The 19,862-nt window shown below is 38.6% G+C and overlaps 1 protein-coding gene across 1 annotated transcript; it reads left to right on the forward strand.

Moving 5' to 3' along the window:
* The first annotated feature begins 222 nt into the window (after nt 1–222).
* LOC139324569 (vomeronasal type-2 receptor 116-like) lies at nt 223–11,264 on the forward strand. The gene is made up of 5 exons (XM_070954285.1): nt 223–258; nt 1,181–2,032; nt 5,370–5,597; nt 10,144–10,270; nt 10,366–11,264. Exons 1-5 carry the CDS (start codon nt 223–225, stop codon nt 11,262–11,264), a joined length of 2,142 nt encoding a protein of 713 aa, XP_070810386.1.
* The last annotated feature ends 8,598 nt before the right edge of the window (nt 11,265–19,862 follow it).

The following is a 19,862-nucleotide window of genomic DNA, read 5'->3' on the forward strand; positions in this document are numbered from 1 at the left end:
CTGGCTTTAGCGTTTACTCTAAAAGAGATCAATAAACATTGTCAGATCCTACCCAATGTCACATTGGGCTTCCATATTTTTAACAGCCATTTCAGTCCAAGCTGGACTTACATCGCCTCAATGCTTCTGCCTTTCACTCACGGCAAATTCATCCCTAACTACAAGTGTGGGATCCCAGAACATTTGGCTGCAGTGATTGGGGGACCAGATATTTCTCTTCACATGGCAGCTGTATTGTGCAATTACAAAGTTCCTCAGGTAAGAGGTGCAGAAGATATTTATTGTTATTTTGCCATTTCTCTTCAGAGGTCTGTGTGCTTCATTCTCTAAAAAAAAGGAGACAACTTTCAGATTCCAGGATATTAATTTTTGCTTGACAGGATTACCAAAACATCATGAGTACTCATAACTCTGAACAGACAGTGGGGAGCCTGGGCATAGAAAAAACATTCCCAATTGCGGACATGGAATTAATAGGTGGGAGGTACCTTAGAATATCTTCTAGTCTAACCTCTGCTCAAGCAGGTAATCCTATACCATTTCACATCAATGGTTGTCCAATTTCTTCTTAAAAATTTCCAGTGATGGAGCACTGAAAACATGTGATGGAGCACCCACAATATATGAAGGCAAGCAGTTTGTCTGATTAATTGTTCTAACTTGGTTCTCTCTCTTGATTAGTTTCCATCCATTGCTTCTTGTTCCACCTTCAGGTGCTTTGGAGAATAGGTTGAACCCTTCTTCTTTTTCTTTTTGTCAACCTCACGATGTAGAGGGACATCTGAGTGGATATTTCTAAATAAAGACAACTAATTGACTAATGTTTCAGTATATAAACTCAAGACCACCAATAGACTTGAATGAATATGCACATTTTCAGAGGTTCATTTAGACTTAGAATAACTTTATTGTCAATTGAAATGTACAGTAATCGGCATACATTCAAATGAAATTTTGTTGCCTAAGTAGCTCTCAAAGGATTACCACCTCCAAAATGCACAACGTAAACATGACCAAAAAAATGAATACATAAATATATAAATACATAAATATGCATATATCCACACACCCACATACATTATATGACACAGAGAAACAACACAGTCTAGTTTGGATGCATAAATATGCATGGCAAGAAAAATGTAGACCTTTCCATCTGCATCTCTTTGTCTTCCTTTAGTTGACCTATGGTTCTGCTCCAGCCATGGAGAAAGAGACTCAAGCAGTTTTCTTCCAGCAAATGTTTCCAGATGAATCCCACGAACATAAGGGCCTCATGCACCTATTGAAGTACTTAAGATGGATCTGGGTTGGGATTCTTGTAGTCAAGGATGAGAAAGCAGAGAAATTTGTCCAGGAAGTGCTTCCTACTTTTTCAAAGTATGGCATCTGCATTGAGTTCATAGCAGAGTTACCAAACATTGATTTCTATAATGATTTTATGGATATTGTGGATGAAGGACTACAAATATACCGTGTTCTCATGAAGAGCAAGGCCAATGTAATAATAGTATATGGTAAAATTCAGACCATAACAATTCTGAGAACTTTCCTCCGGTTTTCAGAAGTGGAGGACATACCAAAGAAGCAAAAGGTCTGGGTTATAAATGCTGAGACAGATTACACTTCAATGTCAATTCATAAATCATGGGATGTCCATTTCCTGCATGGGGCTTTATCCTTTGCAGTTCACACAAAAGAGGTCCAGGATTTCCAGGAATTTCTTCACAATCTAAGTCCAAAGAATGACCATCACGATCATTTTCGGAAAGATTTCTGGGAACAGGCATTTGGTTGTTTCTTCTCAAACTCAAGAACAGAGACATCTGAGGTAACTTGTACAGGACAGGAGAAGATTGAGACTCTTCCTACATCTGTGTTTGAAACACGCATCAGTGGACAGAGTTACAATATTTACAACGCAGTCTATGCTGTGGCTCACGCTTTGCAATCTCTGTATTTATCCAAGTCCAAACACAGAACAATAGTGAAAAAAGGAAGGAAACAGTTTCACAATCAAGTGTGGTGGCAGGTAAGTCCTGTAAGCAGATTAGTGCAGAGACAACCATATCTCTATGTCTGTGGATATTCTCAGTCATCCAGGTCACGGTTGTCCCAAAGGTGCTTTTTCAAGAGGCAACTGGACTTTTTTTGATTTTGTCTGAAGACCTCTAAGTGTCCTCAATGACTCTCAGAAAGAGTGCAAATGACCAGATGACTTCAAGGAATATAAATCCTTCCATTCCACACCATTCACTTAGAACTGAAGAAGCTCTTGGATGGGAAGCAAAATCTCTTCAAGGAAAACAAGAAAGTCCGGTGGCCTCTTTGAAAAGCACCTTTGGGACAACCATATCTATAGGTCTATCTATCCATAAACTCTAACAAACAATATTCTCTAGGGGATTGACCATAGATCTTAAAATAAGATGTAGTAATGGATTAACCAAGGAAATAATTTTAATTGATTTTTTAATAATTACATTTCTTAGTGCTTGATAAACATCGTGTTGTCTGGTTATTTAGTTTGCTTAACATGACATATTACATTCTTAATCTCCACCCCTTTTTTCCAACCACTGATAAAATAGATTCCATGTTTGATAATAATCTGTATCTTCTCTCCACCACATATGATAGTATGTGCCTGTTTTTTTATTATATTTCCAACATTTCCTGGACATATTTTGGAACATTTTACCTAACTTAGCTGGTGGTATGTGCCATTTATAAAACATTTTATATAAGTTTTCTTTATACGAAGTTCCCATTGTTAGTTTAATAATTCCTTTCCCATACATTTTGGCATTCCTCTAATTCTATATTATGGCCAAAAAATTTCTCCCCATTGTACTTTTGTATCTTTTATTTGTTCATTTTCCATTTTCAAATTTAGTAAAAAGTTATATATCCTTTTGATTGGGTTTTTCATCGAAATTCAGCAGTGTTTGATCAAAGGGTGTTTGCCCTTTATAAAAGTCATACTTTTTCACATCTAAATCATATAGAATAGGATAGAATAGAATAGAATTCTTTATTGGCCAAGTATGATTGGACACACAAGTAATTTGTCTTGGTGCATACGCTCTCATTGTACATAAAAGAAAAGATACATTCGTCAAGAATCATAAGGTACAATGCATATTAAGAGGCTCTATAATGTTTTGTTAGAAAGGGACTCGGAAACTGAATTGGTTAAAGATTGTATGATAAAGTGGGCACAAAACTTTGCAGAACCAGTGATGTTGGAAACATGGGAAAAAATATGGGTCCAGAATGTTAAATTTACACAGTCGCAGAACTTGAGGGAAAATTTTTATAAAATGTTTTATAGGTGGCACTTAGATCCTAAGAAATTATTGTGTATGTATCCTAATGTTCAACCAAAATGCTGGAGATGTGATTGCTTAGATGCCACATATTACCATATGTGGTGGACTTGTAAGAAAGTGAAGGCTTTTTGGATAAAAATTTGGTGGGTTATGCAAAATGTTTTGAAGAAAAAAATCCAGTTTTCTCCACAATTGTTTTTATTGGGTATAGTTAAGGGTTTTACATTGGGTGAAACAAAGCTGATATTGTATATGGTAACAGCAGCGAGATTATTGATAGGTCAATATTGGAAAAATGAAGCTATGCCCACTATTGAAGAATGGACTTTGAAGATGGCCAGTTTTGCAGAGATGGCAAAGATTTCAGCATATCTAAAAGATTGGACTCAAGAGACTTATGTATGGGAGTGGAAAAAGTGGATAGACTATGTGCAGAATAAATATCAAACTAGGAAATATCAGATAACTTTTAGCTGAATGAATGTATTATGTAGGGATAGAATAATTGAATTTTATGAAGATTTGAATAATATACAGGGGGTGGAGGGGTTCAAGTTTTATAAAATGTGATTTTGATTTGGAATATATGTTGAGGAAGTCATGGGGGTAGGGGAGGGTTAGGGAGGGTCAGGGAGGGTTTTGGGGGGAAACTGGGGAGAAAATGTATTTGTAAAACTTCGTAAATAAAAAAAAAGAATCATAAGGTACAACACTTAATGATAGTCATAGGGAAACAGTCAATATAAATCTTAAGGATACCAGCAACAGGGTTACCGTCATACAATCATAAGTGGGAGGAGATATCTAGATTGTATTTGTAATTGAGGCCATCATAATAATTTAAAGTCCTGGTCTTCAAGCTTTAGCTTTGATTTTAATTTCCCTTCAGAATTCAAAATGTCTTTATATGTCACAATTTTTTCAAACTTCACCAGATTTGGTTATGTAAAGGCTTCCATCATTGAGAGCCATTCTGGAATTTTCCAATATGTTTTACTTTTTCCCATACAGATATTAGTGAGTTTTTTATATAATGATTTTGAAAGTATCTGGGAGTTTTATTCTTTTCATACTATAGGAAGGCATGCCATTCCAATTGCAGGTCATGTTCTTCTAGATATAACAATCTCTTGTGTCTAACAATTATCCATTCTTTTAACCAATAAGACAATAATAGGATAAAACATAATGTAACTGGAAAGTGTATTTGCTTGTGTGTGTGAGAGAGAGAGTATATACAGGTAGTGGGTTTCAAATTTTTTACTACCTGTTCTGTGGGTGTGGCTTGGTGGGCATGGCTTGGTGGGCGTGGCAGGGGTAGGATACTATAAAATCTCCATTCCCACCCCAATCCAGGTGAAGGTTACTGCAAAATCCCCATTTCCTCCTGATCAGCTGGGTCTTGGGAGGCAGAGAATAGATGTGGGCGGGGCCAGTCAGAAATTTTACTACCGGTTCTCCGAACTACTCAAAATTTTCACTACCGGTTCCCCAGAACTGGTCAAAACCTGCTGAAACCCACCTCTGGTATATACATAGATAAACATAAACCTTTTCAATTACATTTTGTTTTATCTTGTTATTATCTTGCTTCTAGTCTGTTGAATTGTAACTACAATAATTCAAAACAAACTTTCGCATGGCTACAGCAAGTATAAGGTTGTTTATAAGTAAGATTAGCATTCAACTTTAATAGCTATATACATCCTAGTATTTCTGATGTATTTATCAGAAGTCATCCAGTTATGCTGCTTTAACAATTCAACTAATTGCTAATTAATTTTTTTGCTGGTTTTCTTATTTTGCTATTCTTAATCTTAATTTTTTTTCAGTAACCTGATATTCTACCTCTGCCTCTCTGTTGCAATGATGGTTATGTTATTTGTATGATACTGGCCTACAACTATAATATTAAATAGTTTTAATATTTTCTTTGTTTAAAGAAACATCCATATGTACATTTGGAATATATGAATTTTTCCTCTCTTCTCTGTCCTTCTCTCTCTTTGTCCCTCTCTGGCTGTCCCTGTTTTTCAGGTTCATTCTTTTCTGAGAAGTGCCAGATTCAACAACAGTGTTGGTGAGAAGGTCTCCTTTAATGAAAAGGGAGAATTCATCGGTGGATATGATATTATCAACTGGGTCACATTCCCAAACCAGTCCTTTGTTAGGATCAAAGTTGGGATGATAGATCCCACAGCTCCAGCAGACAAGTTCTTCAGTATTTCTGTAGATTCCATCATTTGGCCAGTAGGATTTAATCAGGTTAGCTGTTTGAATGTACACTGGTCTGCCTTTCTTTATGTAGGATAAAAATATCTTTATTGATGGAAATCTTAGAGCATCTTCTCTAAACTAGCAAATACCAATGTTCTAGGGAAGCAAAACATTATCTGTAAGAAGGTTTACTTTTCTAATAGTTGGCATAGAAAAGGGGTATCTAACTCAAGGCCTACAGGCCAGATTAGGCCTGTGAGGTGCTTAAGTCTGCCACCGTGGAAACAGTGAAGGACCATCCCTCTGCCAGTGAATACGGAACTCATGGGGGCCATGCCCATTTTTGCTGGCAGATTGCTGCAGGAGTTTGTCCCAGCTGAAAAAGGAGCCTGGGGAGACCGCCCAGGCCACCATAGTTGCCCCAGAAATGAATGACATTGATCTGGCCATGCCCACTCTAGCCATGCCCACCTGGAAATAAACTCTCTTCCCCCCCCAAAGTAAATACAACCCTGATGCGGCCCTCAATGAAATCGAGTTTGACACCCCTGGCATAGAATATTGTACTCATTACTTTGGCCCTTTGTTAACAATGTGTTGTGGCCCACCAGTGGAGCTGACAGCAGATTCAGACAGTGAGGAAGTTGAGGAGGAACATGGGCCAGTCCTGGAGTCTGTAGAAGACTCTGATGAGTGCTCTGCGTCAGAGGCAGATTTGGCCAGGGCCAGATGCTAGTTATCTGCCTTCAGAGGCAGACATCAGTGAGGCAGACGAAGAGCTGGAGCCTGTTCCCAGTATGCGCATGTGCAGAGTTGCCAGATGAAGAGAACAGCTAAAGAACAAGGGTCGACTTGGGAGTAAGGCCACAGGTGGACGATGAATGGCTTCTCCCAGAGGGAATAAAAGGGAAGCAAAAGGGAGTGGAGTTTGCAGAGACAATTAGTTCGCCTAATTGGTTTGTGACTCTCCGAGACTCCCATGCAAAGTTCTGAAGATATCGGCCTGGCAGCTCTCCAAGCCAGATAAGGTCGGTGACTGTAAATTCTCCCTTGAAAGGTTTTGCTGAAGGTGAATGAGAGGAATTCACTGTTTCTTTTTTTTTTTATTGAAAAAGTTTTTCAAATACAGATTTTTCCCCCTTTCCCCCCCCTCCCTAACCCCCCTCACCCTCCCCTCCCCCCATGGCTTCTCCAGGATGAAATCCAAATTAATATCACATTATATAATACTTTACCACCCTTTTACACCACCCCCTATGTGCAAAACATTTCTTTCTAAAATTATTATTATGTCCCCCGTATACTATACATTTCAAAACAGCATTCGGCTATAAAACTATATAATAGATCCTAATTTGGCATTTATTCTACTCATAATCTACCCATTTCCTTCACCCCCATACGTATATCTCTTAATTCAAATCTTTTAAGTATATTAATATCTAAACATAACATCCCTTTTCCTAAACTAAACAATCAGTAACCTGACCTATCACCTTGTACAATATCAATTTTGTTTCACCCACTTTCCTACAGGTCTACCATACATAATATATTTAATATCTTTATTCTTCTGCCCCTATCACTAAAAGATATTTCTATATATATATAAAATCCTCAAATGACTTTAAATTGGTATTCCATATAGTATCTTCTGTAATGTCTTTCAACTAAATTGTTAATTCCATTGACCATGTTAGGGTAACATCAAATCCTGCTTCCAACAGTGTATTTAGTATCTTCAATTACCATCTGCCCCCGTCATTAATAAGTATTTCTGTATATAACCCCCCCCCCCCCGAGTGACTTTATATTTATATTCCATATGGTATCTTCTGTGATGTCTTTTGTCTAGATTATTAATTCCAACAACCACGTTAGGGTAACAGCCAGATCATCTGCATGCCCTTATTCCATAGTTCTCTTGCCTTATAGCTCAACATATGCATAGTCCATCTTTCATAGAGTCCATAATAGAAAGTTCCAGTCCGCTCAATCACAGGCCATCTTCCACATCCCAAAGACACCAGCACTGCAGAGATCTGTTATTCTTCTCAAAATAGTATAAGTCTGTAATTTGCCTCCGTTATGTTTTCATGTATCTGCCTTCTATAAATCCCGCTTATTATATTAAATCGTCTCTTAAATAACTGGCATTAGTCTGTTGGTAAAAAAAAAATTTTTTTAGTTTAAAATTTTTGAGTTTTGTAGAACCTGCTTCTTCTTTTCTTAACTTGTTGTGGCTTAGATCTCCACCATGGTTGCTTTTCTAAGACTTGTATGTTAACTGGTTGAATTACATGCTGGTCTTTAACTTGATAAGACATCAAATCGAGATCCAAAGCCGCCTCTCTTATATTTATAGGTGATCCAACTGTAACCTCTGAGGGTGAATCCAAAAGCAGCTCATCCAAAAAGCCCTCTGTAACTTGTTGTTTTTCCATTACCTCCATCTCCATCTGCTTACCCTGAGCTGCAATCTCTTGTTCATTTTGCTTTTCTTTGTCACCCTCCTGTATTCCTGACACTGATGACATACGTGGAGACATTGGGCCCATTTTAAAAACCTTGTAGTAAAATTCTTCCGCTTTTTCAACAGTGTTTAATTGATATCTTTCTCCTTGATGTCTCAATATTATACCAACTGGAACATCCCACCTAAATGGGATGTTTTGTTTCTTTAGCTCAGTCACCAAAAATCCAAAATCCTTTCTGTCTTTTAACATCTTGGACGGCAGCTCTTTATATATCCGGATCTTTATTCCATTCACTTCTAGAGTGGAGTTAAAAGACTTTTGCACAATATCATTTCTTATTCCTTTATCAGTAAAATAAATCACCACATCTCTAGGCAATTGCCTTTGCTTTGCCACCCAAGAATTTACTCTGTAGACCTTATCAATTTTACAGAATACCTCTTCAGAGCTGACCTTTAAAATCACAGCCAAAGCTTCAGCAGACATCTTTCTCAAATCCTCTCTGCTATTTTCCTTTATTCCCCTCAGTCTGATCGCAAATTCCATGGATCTGAATTGCATCATTGTGACTTCATTTTCAATCCTTTGCGTTATATTATCTACATTATAAGTCTTGTGATCAGCTTCCTTCATTTTTGACTCTACTTCTGAGCTATTTTCTTGAATCATTATCAAATCATTTTCAATTCTTTGCATTTTATTATCCAAATTATAAATCTTATAATCAGCTTCCTTCATTTTAGACTCTACTTCTAAATTGATTTCTTCCAATTTTTTATCCATCTGTACAATTACTTCTGAAAAACCTTTCAAAGCTGTTACAATATATCGCTTCAGGTTATCATACTTTTGTTGAACCAGCTCTTTAATTTCCTGTCTAAATTTTTCAAAATTCTGGATCATAATCTCATCATGTCTTGCCAACGCCTCTACAACAAATTCCTTTAAGTCTTTAAAACCATTCTTCTGCATCTGTAAGATCAAGAATTGCTCTTGTGATTTATAAATGGGGGAGCCCCCCCCCCACAGCTTTGTAGTCTGGCTTTGTCAGCTTTAATGCCATCCTGCCATGCAAACAAACTCTTTTTAAAGAAAAAGTCTTCTCTCCACATAATATCAATATCAAGTCTCTAAAAAAGGAGAAGCATAAAGCAGAAATTTTTCCCCTTCTCTTCTAACCAGCGCTATTACTTCAGATACTTTGTAGCATATTAAACCATTCAGACGGAAGGACTTTCGCTTTCAGCTTTCTTCTCAAGCCTCTAAAGCTAGCCGCCATTTTAAACTTTTTTTTTCCCCTTTCACTCTTTCTTCATTCTTAAAATCAGTCATAGGGTTGTTACAAATACTTGCAATTTAGAGTCCCAAATCCGGATTTTATCCTGCTTATTTAAGCAATCTGTTAGTTTTCGCTGATTAGGTTGGTCACATCATCTAGCTCTGCAAGGCGCAGAGTTCCCCCGAAGCCCGGAGCAGCGGCGAGCTGGATAGGGAGCCTCATCCTGCTTCTTCCCCAAGAGTAAAAAAAAAAACTCTGGGGACTTTGCAGAGGGCTCTACCTGTTCTCGCCGGCTCTCCTCACATTTCCTTAAAGAAACGGAGTTTTTCGAGTCACCTCTCAGCTGTAAAGGCGGCTCTTTACGGGCGGCGGGGCTGGCGGACCCAAAAGACCATCTAGCGACAACGGAAGCCAAACCAAAAGCCTACTGTTTCTTTAATAAAAGAAGTTTTGCTGGGACCAGGATTCTGCTTTGTGCTTTTTGGGGAAGCCTAGGTCAGAACACAATGCATTGTTCGAAAGTAAGAACTACAATCCAGTGTACTAAATTTCATCAGTCTTGTGACTGCAAAATTAAGAAATTGAGAAAAAATATCTTTAACCAGCACAAAAATTATCTTTGGAAACTGGGGTTGATAGATATAGAAAGTCATTGATACCAATAATTGTAGATATTTAATGAGTTATTATTTCAGACCAATTACATCTCAAAACGATGTAATCACATTTCTTCTCCTCAACAATCCATTTTTATGCAGTTAATTCCACAGTAATAATATCTCTCCATGCACTTTCTTTTTCCTCTGTATCTTAAATATTCTTCTTCATTCACTGATAGGCATTGCCTTTATCTCTGTGTAATGATCCCTGTGAGAAAGGATACAGCAAGGAAAAGATAGAAGGGAAGTCATTTTGCTGTTATGCTTGTCGTCTGTGTCCAGAGGGGAAAATATCAAAGGAGAAGGGTAGGAAATTTCCAAATCTAATGGGATTGAATCATGAGGATACAACGCTGTCTATAATCCACTGTATCAATTCCAATCCATGTGTTCTTTTCCAGATGTGGATGACTGTTTTCCATGTCCAGAAGATCAATATCCAAATCCTGAGAAAAATATGTGCATTCCAAAGCGGATCACGTTTTTGTCCTATGAAGAACCCTTGGGGATCAGTCTGACCATTCTTTCCTTTTGCTTTTCCTTCATGACAACCTTGGTCATCACAATCTTCATGAAATACAAAGACACTCCCATCGTCAAAGCCAACAACCGGAATCTAACTTATCTTCTCCTAGGTTCCCTCCTCCTCTCTTTCCTTTGTGTCTTTCTATTTCTCGGGAGACCCAATACGATTGTGTGTCTCCTTCGACAGCCATCTTTTGGCCTCATCTTTTCTGTGGCGGTTTCTTGTGTCTTGGCCAAAACCTTTGTGGTGGTTCTCGCATTCATGGCCACCAAACCTGGTTCCAGATTGAGGAAATGGGTGGGGGGAAGAATGGTCAGTTTCATTCTTCTAGCCTGCTCCCTTGTTCAAACGTGTGTTTGTGCTGTGTGGCTGATAACGTCCCCACCTTACCCAGATTTCGACGCACACTCGATATCTGAAGAACTCATCCTGGAGTGCAATGAAGACTCGGTCATGTTCTACTGTGTTTTGGGCTTTATGGGTTTTCTTGCTCTGGTTAGCTTCTCTGCTGCTTTCCTAGCTAGGAAGTTACCTGACAGTTTCAATGAAGCCAAATTCATTACCTTCAGCATGTTGGTCTTCTGCAGTGTTTGGCTGTGCTTTATCCCAACCTATTTAAGCACAAGGGGAAAATATACGTTGGCTGTGGAGATCTTCTCCATGATCTCCTCCAGTGCTGGCTTATTGATGTGCATCTTCCTTCCCAAGTGTTTTATTATTGTGATGAGACCTGAACTGAATGATAAACATCAGCTGATGAAGAGAAAGTTTTAACAAATATTTCCATTTTTCCTTTATCTGTAGATGTTGGAGATCTTCCCCACCGGCACGTTTAAGCCAGAGGACAATGTGCAATATAGAAGATCGTCCTTTGTCTGAGATTTAAGATAGATCAGAAATTTTTTCCCTTCTGGAAGGCAATTATAAATGGGGACCATAAAAGCATAAGGATAAATTGATGTAGGGACATAGTTCATGTATGATAGACAGCTCTGACTAAATATATGATTAAATATGAATTGTAAATTTGTCTTGACTGATCATCTTCATCCATATGCACACTAGAATGTGAAAAAAAAGTGGAGTTAAATACAAATGAGCTTTTCATTTAAAAAGTTAGGGCTTATGTTTTTTTTCTGAAACAAGCAAACACTGGCAGTTTTCTAGTGTACACCATGTGTAGGGGTTACGTATGAAAAACGGGCTAAATTCAAAAGATCTGCCTGGAATTTGCAACTAGGTGATCTGAGAAACCATCTCACCCCAATGAGATGACCATGGGTCTACCCCAGTTCATCCAAGGCACGACTTGGGATAATAGTCATACTCCAGATATTATTATTTTTTCAGACCAATAGTAATATGATCTGCTGGGGGAATCTGTCATTATCCCTGTCATGGCCAGACTGTGCCCTGGTGGCTCTGAGATTTTTCAATGCTCACCTATTTGAATAGTTCATCCTTGACAACTAACTTGGGTTTCAGAAGGAGCTTGAAGATATCGTGGAGATTCTGCTGTATGGCTCTGTGGAGGTTTTTCTCACAAATGGACAACCTCCTTTGGAGGCGTTTGTCCCAAATGGAATCAGAAAGCAAGCAAGGCCCTGGACAGGTTCATGCCTGTATGCCTTTTTGTGATGTGGGGAGTCCTGAAACTCCCCTTGGTGTACAGAGAAGGTGAGGGTGCTGAAAAGGGCCAAAAGATGGTAGGAAAACCAAGAATGATGTTGCACTGGGGGAGATTATCCAACACCATGGGTCACAGGGCTGGATCCGCCTATGAGGGTTTGGAGGTGTGAGAGGCTTGAAAAGGTGGAGGGGAGCATGGAGCAGTAGCTCTAACAATATATAGAGCCAAAGGATGGTAGAATGCCACTGTAGGAAAACTAAGAATGATGTCACATGGTTGCACTAGATGAGATTATCCAACATCATGGGATGAGATATCATCGGCTTCTTCAGTTCCAACCAGTTAGTTTTGAATGGTTTTTAATAATATATGTTTCATAAACTCCATCCAGTTGGTCTTCTTTTTGTTGACAGAACATTAAACAAGGATGCATTATTTTTACATTACGTGCCTTAAGAACATTTGTCATTCCAGTAATGCACAGGAAAATTCCTTTCTAAAAGAAGAAATATCATAGATTTTACTGATGGTTTCAACTAATGAAAATACTAATTTTAATACAACAATTGGTACATGCATACATCCAAACCTGTGTTCTGTGTCATATAATATATGTGGATATACTGTATTAATTGTATGCCGTATACAATTTATTTATTTATTTATTTGGTTCGATTTATATGCCGCCCTTTTCCGGAGACTCAGGGCGGCTTACAATCTGTTAAGCAATAGCCTTCATACTTTTGTATATACCTGCTTAGTAGGGCTTTCGGGGGCCCCTAAGCGGTGTTCTTTTTTATACAAAATCAGCTTATTGCCCCCACAATCCAGGTCCTCATTTTACCTACCTCGCAAGGATGGAAGGCTGAGTCAACCTTGAGCCTGGTGAGATTTGAACTCGCAGTAATTGCAGGCAGCTGGCAGCTACGTGCTATTTAACAGCGCTTTACTCCGCTGCTCCACCAAGGCTCCAATATATGTGGATATATTGTATACATAATTTTGTATGTATGTATTTATTTATTTATTTATTTATTTATTTATTTATTTATTTATGTTTATGTAATGTATATTGAAGTTGGTGACCCTTTGAGAGCTGTATGCAACGAAATTTCATTTTAATGTATGCTGATTAGTGTACATTCAAAGTGACAATAAAGTTATTTCCCTATTGTATTCTATAGTGGTATGATGCTTTCTCAGGTCTCCAGGGGATGTCCTGTGGTTTTAAATGCTCCTTCTAAGGCTGCAAAGATCTCTAGCTGATTAGCATACTCTCTGTCATCGTTTAGTTAAAAGAAAACAGAGAAGCAGAATGGCAAAGAATAAATATTTGTTTGTTTGTTTGTTTGTTTATTAAATTTGTTTGCCACCCAATGGTTGCTTGATCATCAGAGGCTTTTAAAAGCATTTTTTTCTACAACTTCTTAAGGTTGTAGAAAAAATGCTTTTAAAAGAAAAAAAAAGTTGGCCATGCCCACCCAGTCACATTACCCCCCACCACCAAGCCACGCCCACAGAACCAGTAGTAACAAATTTTAGATTTCATCCCTGGTAGAGAGTAGTGTAGCATAGTGTAGTAGAAGGGAAGATTAGATTAGACTAGACAAGACAATTCAGAAGGGAATATTAGATTAGACTAGACTAGACACTCCAGACTAGAGAATTCTAGAGTAGAGTAGACTAGACTAGAGTAGAGTCGAGTCAAGTAGAAAATTAGAATAGAATATAGAATTTAGAAAATAGAATAGAATATAGAATTTAGAAAATAGAATAGAATGAAATTAATACAATAGAATGAAATGAAATTAATAGGATAGGATAGGATAGGATAGGATAGGATAGGATAGGATAGGATAGGATAGGATAGGATAGGATAGGATAGGATAGGATAGGATTGGTTACGATAGGATAGGATAGGATAGGATAGAAAGGATAGGATAGGATAGGATAGGATAGGATAGGATAGGATAGGATAGGATAGGATAGGATAGGATAGGATAGGATAGGATAGGATAGGATAGGATAGGACAGGACAGGACAGGACAGGACAGGACAGGAAAGAGTAGAGTAGAGTAGTGTAGTGTAGAGTAGAGTAGAGTAGAGTAAAGTAGAGTAGAATAGAATAGAATAATAGAATAGAATAGAATAGAATAGAATAGAATAGAATAGAATAGAATAGAATAGAATAGAATAGAATAGAACAGAACAGAACTATATTTACATTTGTATCTTCGTTTATGGATACAATGATTTTATTTTTGTCTTGTGACTCAAACCTTCCTGCCTCAGGAGGCCCTTACATATTTTGAAGATGATCACATATGTGACTATCTCTCATCATTATCAAATGAGCCAGTTTCTCTCCTCCAGATCCTATGGGATCCCATGGAAAAAGGAGGAACTGACTCTGAAGGATGCTATTTATCATCCCCATGATATTCTATCCCATGGCTCAGAGCACCAGAACTCTGTGAATTGATTTGATAGCATGTTGCACTCGCTATTTGTGTCTGAAAAACATCTCAAGAAGACAGGTTGGTCTGATCTACTTCAAAGATCTTCTGGCAGACAGAGGCATCTGTACACAGAAAGAAGAAACTCATGGAAGATGTCAGTTTTCATGGAGTTGCTGTTAATAGTGATGCCTCAAGTGGTGTGCAAGGATCCTAGCCTTCAATGTGACCTTCAGGAGCCTGTTCCTATTCATCACACGTATCATCAACTTGGCGACATCAACATTGCTGGCATTATATCTGCATTGTTTACATTTTCAGATCCCATTGATTTCAGTCAACATCCTTCTCAGGCACTTCAGAATGGATCTGTGTAAGTACATCATTAATTTATTGTCAAATTTTGGACCGTGCTGCTAAATCACATGATGCTTGAAATGTTTTCCTCTCGTGACAAAGGCTCTGGAAAGAAGCATCTTAAATGAGATGCCTAAGTTTATTTTATTTGAAGTGAAATTTCAGCACCCATGTAAATATGAAAGAGAGGCCAAATTTCCAATTATAACAAACCACATCTAAATATCTATAACTACATCCATCTGATATCTAAAACTATGGCTTCATTTATGAGGATGTAACTATCACTAAGATTTGGAGGGAGGGAATATTTCCCTTGATAACTTTCTCATTTGAGATTTCTGGTACCAAAATCCAGCAATTTCCGTCTGAATATAAGCCATTCTTAAAAGCTGCAGTTTGATACTGGGGCTTTCTCATTTATTAAGAAATAGTGCTTCCAATTTCAAGTCAGTGTTTATTTTGTAGCATACCTGAAGTTATAGATGTTTAGATGTTGTTTGTTATAATTGGAAATTTGGTCTCACTTTGAACTTAACGTGGGTGCTGAAATTTCACTTCAAATAAAATAAACTTAGGCATGTTGTTTAAGATGCTTCTTTCCATATATTTAGATACAAGGAGGATACAAAAACATACGAAATTCAAAGAGAGAAACAGGAATTAGACAAAATTATATTAGAATCAGAAGAAAAGCTGATTTGCAAAATTTATAAATTTTACTACATTATAAAATGGAGGAAGAGATAGTGAAAAATACAATGATTAAATGGGTGCAGAATTTTAATTATACAATAGATTTGGAGAAGTGGGAAGCAATGTGGCAAGTAAATGCAAAATTAACACTATCGGCGGCATATCGGAAAATCAGCTGAAGATGTTTTATAGATGGCATTTGTCACCGACAAGACTTGTAAAGATATACCCGAACAGTAGTGCAACATGTTGGAAATGTAAGAAATCCCAAGGAACATATTACCATTGAGGGTGGACGTGTCCGGCAGCAAAAAAAAATTGGTCAAATATTAAGAAATGGATAGAACAAATAACAGAACAACAAATAGAAAGGAAGCCAGAAACATTCTTGTTAGGAATTTTTACAAAACCATATTCCAAAGAAACAAAATATTTGATGCTATACATCTTAACAGCAGCACGAATAACATATGCAAAAAATTGGAAACCGGAAAGAACTCCAACTGAGGAAGAATTGATAGATAAGATTCTAGAATGCGCTGAGATGGACAGATTAACAAAAGAAATTAAGGAAAAAGAAGAGACAGACTATTATAGAATATGGAATAAATGGTATAATTGGCTTAAGGCTAGAAATAAAGAATAATAACTATAAGGAGAGAAGATTAGAAATAATATACATATAACAAAGGTATGGAGTGGAATAAAAGTGTATATAACATGACTGTAGAAATGTATAACATTAAAGATATAATTAAAATATATAGATCTCTATGGGGGGGAAGGATAATGGGGGGGAAGAAGAAGGAGTAAGAAATGAAGACATAGGGGAAGAAAAAGAAAGTAACAGATGGAAGACCACCATGAAACAATGCTTAAAAATGTATTGTGTGGTGCATCCCACCCTACCCCACTCCACCCCACCCTACCCCACCCACCCCAACAACCCCACCACACTCTACTCTACTCTACTCTACTCTACTCTACTCTACTCTACTCTACTCTATTCTACTCCACTCCACTCCACTCCACTCCACTCCATTCCACTCTATTTTATAATTCTCTAACCTGGAGTCTTTAGTTTAGACCAGTCTAGTCTAGACTAGACTAGTCTAGTCTAGTCTAGTCTAGTCTAGTCTAGTCTAGTCTAGTCTAGTCGACTAGTCTAGACTAGTCTAGACTGTTCTCTTCTGTTCTAGCCTAGCCTAACCCTAATCTAATCTAATCTAATCTAATCTAATTAATCTAGTCTAGTCTAACCTAATTAATCTAATCTAATCTAATCTAATCATCTTCTACACTCTACACTCTACACTCTACTACACTATGCTACACTCTACTACACTATGCTACTCCACTCTCCATTGCTTTGCTTTGCTTTGCTTTGCTTTGCTTTGCTTTGCTTTGCGTTGCGTTGCGTTGCGTTGCGTTGCGTTGCATTGCGTTGTGTTGCGTTGCATTGCGCTGCATTGCATTGTATTGCTGCCAAGGTTCCAACCAATGCCCTAATAAAAGCAGGAGGATCAAGCCATTTAGCAAGAAAACTCCAGTTGTTTATTAGGAGAGCCATGTCGGCATGAACTAAGTGAAGCCAGCTCTGACTTCACCCAGTTCGTGCCTTTCCTCTGACCCTGTTGCTCCTCTCCCCCCAAGGTGTGTCACCAATCACATTCCCCAGCAAACAATTTCATGGGCAATAGAAGTCACTCCCTCCGGCCGTTGTGGGTCTCTGTTGTGATGGCCTTGACTTTGTCCAGCTAGGATGTGTTTTGTTTTGACTGAGGTTTGAATTCCTCAGTGCAGGAATTCACATCTCATCCCCATGAATTTAGGTCCCAGCTTCTTTCTGGGGATATTCAACCTTAAGTATTTGGTGGAGAGGTAGACCTTCTCCCCCAACTGGACTGGCCATTGTCGGGCTCAGTGTTTGTCTGCCTGTTGCTTATAGGTTTGCGCCGCTTTAGCTAGCACTTTCTTGACATTTTCCCATGCTGCTTTTAGTGTTGACACCCAATCGATCAAACTGACTGAGGAGGGAGGGATTCCCTTGGGTATTTCAGCATCGGTACGAAGTCCATATCACTTACAACCTTGAAAGGGATTAATCCCGTGCTTCTGTGAACAGTATTATTGTAAGCAACCTCTGCGAATGGCAGGAGGTCCACCCAATTGGACTGTTGGTAGCACTTCAGATATACTTCTACCATGGCATTAAGTCTCAGCACCCCACCATTTGTACTCGGATGGAAAGCTGAGCTAAGGCCATGGGATGACCCAATGGATCGCAAAAACTCCCTCCAGAATTTAGCCGTGAACTGGACCCCTCTGACTGAGATGATTCTGTGTGGTACCCCATCCAGGTGTGCTTCAGGAAGAGTTTGGCCAGCTGGTGGGCTGAGGATAGTCCACTGCAAGTTATGAAGTGTGCCTGATTGGAGAATAGGTCAATCACAGTCCAGATCACTGTGTTCCTCCCGTTCTTTGGTAACTCTACTATAAAGTCCATTGCAATTTCCTCCCATGGCCTCATTGGCTCTGCCATCTGTTGCAGCAATCTGGAGGTGGGTTTCCTGGTCTCTTTTTCATAGTGGCACAGATAGTGCAACTTTTTACATAACTGTCCACAACTTTCTTCATGCCAGGCCACCAGAATTGTCTCCTCACTAAGGGTAAAGATTTTAGGAATCCAAAGTGGCTTGCCGATTTGACATCCTGGCTTCTCTGGAGGATTGAGGTGTGGAGGGACTCGGCGATGGAGAGTATCGCCCCCTTCCACGCTAGGTCCTCCCTTTTTGTCAAGATGTGTTGGTTGTCATGGAACCAAGATGTGTTGGTTGTCATGACTTAACCGCGAAACGCAAAACCGAATTGAAAGCTTCCTAGGAGGCAGTTGAAGGCTGTTTTCCATTTGTCTCCCTCCCTGATTTGGACTCGATAAATGCTTCTCTGAGGTCTAGTTTAGTGAAGACCTTGCCTTTGGCTAAGTGGGACAACATGTCCTTCATGAGGGGGAGGGGGTATAGGTTGTGCATGCAAATGGCTTTGATTCCCCCTGAAATCTACACATAATCTCATAGTTCCATCTTTCTTTTTAAATAGGACTGGGCAGTGGTGAAATTCAAAAAAAATTACTATCGGTTCTGTGGGTAGGATAGGATAGGATAGGATAGGATAGGATAGAATAGAATAGAATAGAATAGAATAGAATAGAATAGAATAGAATAGAATAGAATAGAATAGAATAGAATGTATCTATAGAGCAATGCCTACATTTACATATGTATCTTCATTTAGGGATATAATGGTTTTATTTTTGTCTTCTGCCTTCCTGCCCCAAGAGGCCTTCACATGTACTGAAGATGTTCACATATGTGACTGTCTCACTATCATTTTGAAATTAGCCAGTTTCTCTCCTCCAGATCCTAGGGGATCCCTTGGAAAAAGGAGGTGCTGCCTCTGAAGGATGCTATTTATCATCCCCATAATATTCCCATCCTATGACTGGGAGGCCAAAAGCTCTGTGAATTGATTTGAAAGTATGTTGAACTCCCTATTTGTGTCTGAAAAACATCTCAAGAAGACAGGTCGGCCTGATCTACATCAAAGATCTCCTGGCAGACAGAGGCTTCTGTACCCAGAAAAAAGACACTCATGGAAGGTGTTAGTTTTCATGGAGTTGCTGTTAATAGTGATGCCTCAAGTGGTGTGCAAGGATCCTAGCCTTCACTGTGACCTTCAGGAACCTGTTCCTATTCGTCACACGTATCATCAGCTTGGAGACATCAACATCGCTGGCATTATATCTGCATTGTTTACATTTTCAGATCCCATTGATTTCAGTCAACATCCTTCTCGGGCACTTCAGGAGGGAGCTGTGTAAGTACACCATCAATTTATTGTCAAAATTCCTTCTGAATATAAGCCATTCTTAAAAGCTGTGGTTTAATATTGGGCCATTTATTAAGAACTATGCTTCCAATTTGAAGCCAGAGTTTGTTTTGTAATAGAAATTAGGTGGAGCTCTCGTCTCACAATCAGGAGGCTGTGTGTTTGATCCTAGGTAGAGGCCGATATTTCTCTCTCTGGGCACACTGAGAATATATCTGCTGAACAAAACTCTGCATCTGGCCATTAAAACACTCTGCTAGCTCCATTCAATTGCCCAGAATCCACCCCACAAGGGATGATGGGGTCGTTAAATGAAAATGATATATATATATGTTGTGCACGCAC

This window comes from Pituophis catenifer, unplaced genomic scaffold (assembly GCF_029215685.1).
Source record: "Pituophis catenifer annectens isolate HBS135680 unplaced genomic scaffold, rPitCat1.0.hap2 SCAF_15, whole genome shotgun sequence".
In the NCBI taxonomy this organism is placed as follows: Eukaryota; Metazoa; Chordata; class Lepidosauria; order Squamata; family Colubridae; genus Pituophis; species Pituophis catenifer.

Coding starts and splice junctions, on each gene's coding strand:
- LOC139324569 (XM_070954285.1), top strand. CDS start 223: ATGGCAGCTGTATTGTGCAATTACAAAGTTCCTCAG. Junction 2,033..5,369: donor ACAATCAAGTGTGGTGGCAG/GTAAGTCCTGTA, acceptor CCTGTTTTTCAG/GTTCATTCTTTTCTGAGAAG. Junction 10,271..10,365: donor GAAAATATCAAAGGAGAAGG/GTAGGAAATTTC, acceptor GTTCTTTTCCAG/ATGTGGATGACTGTTTTCCA.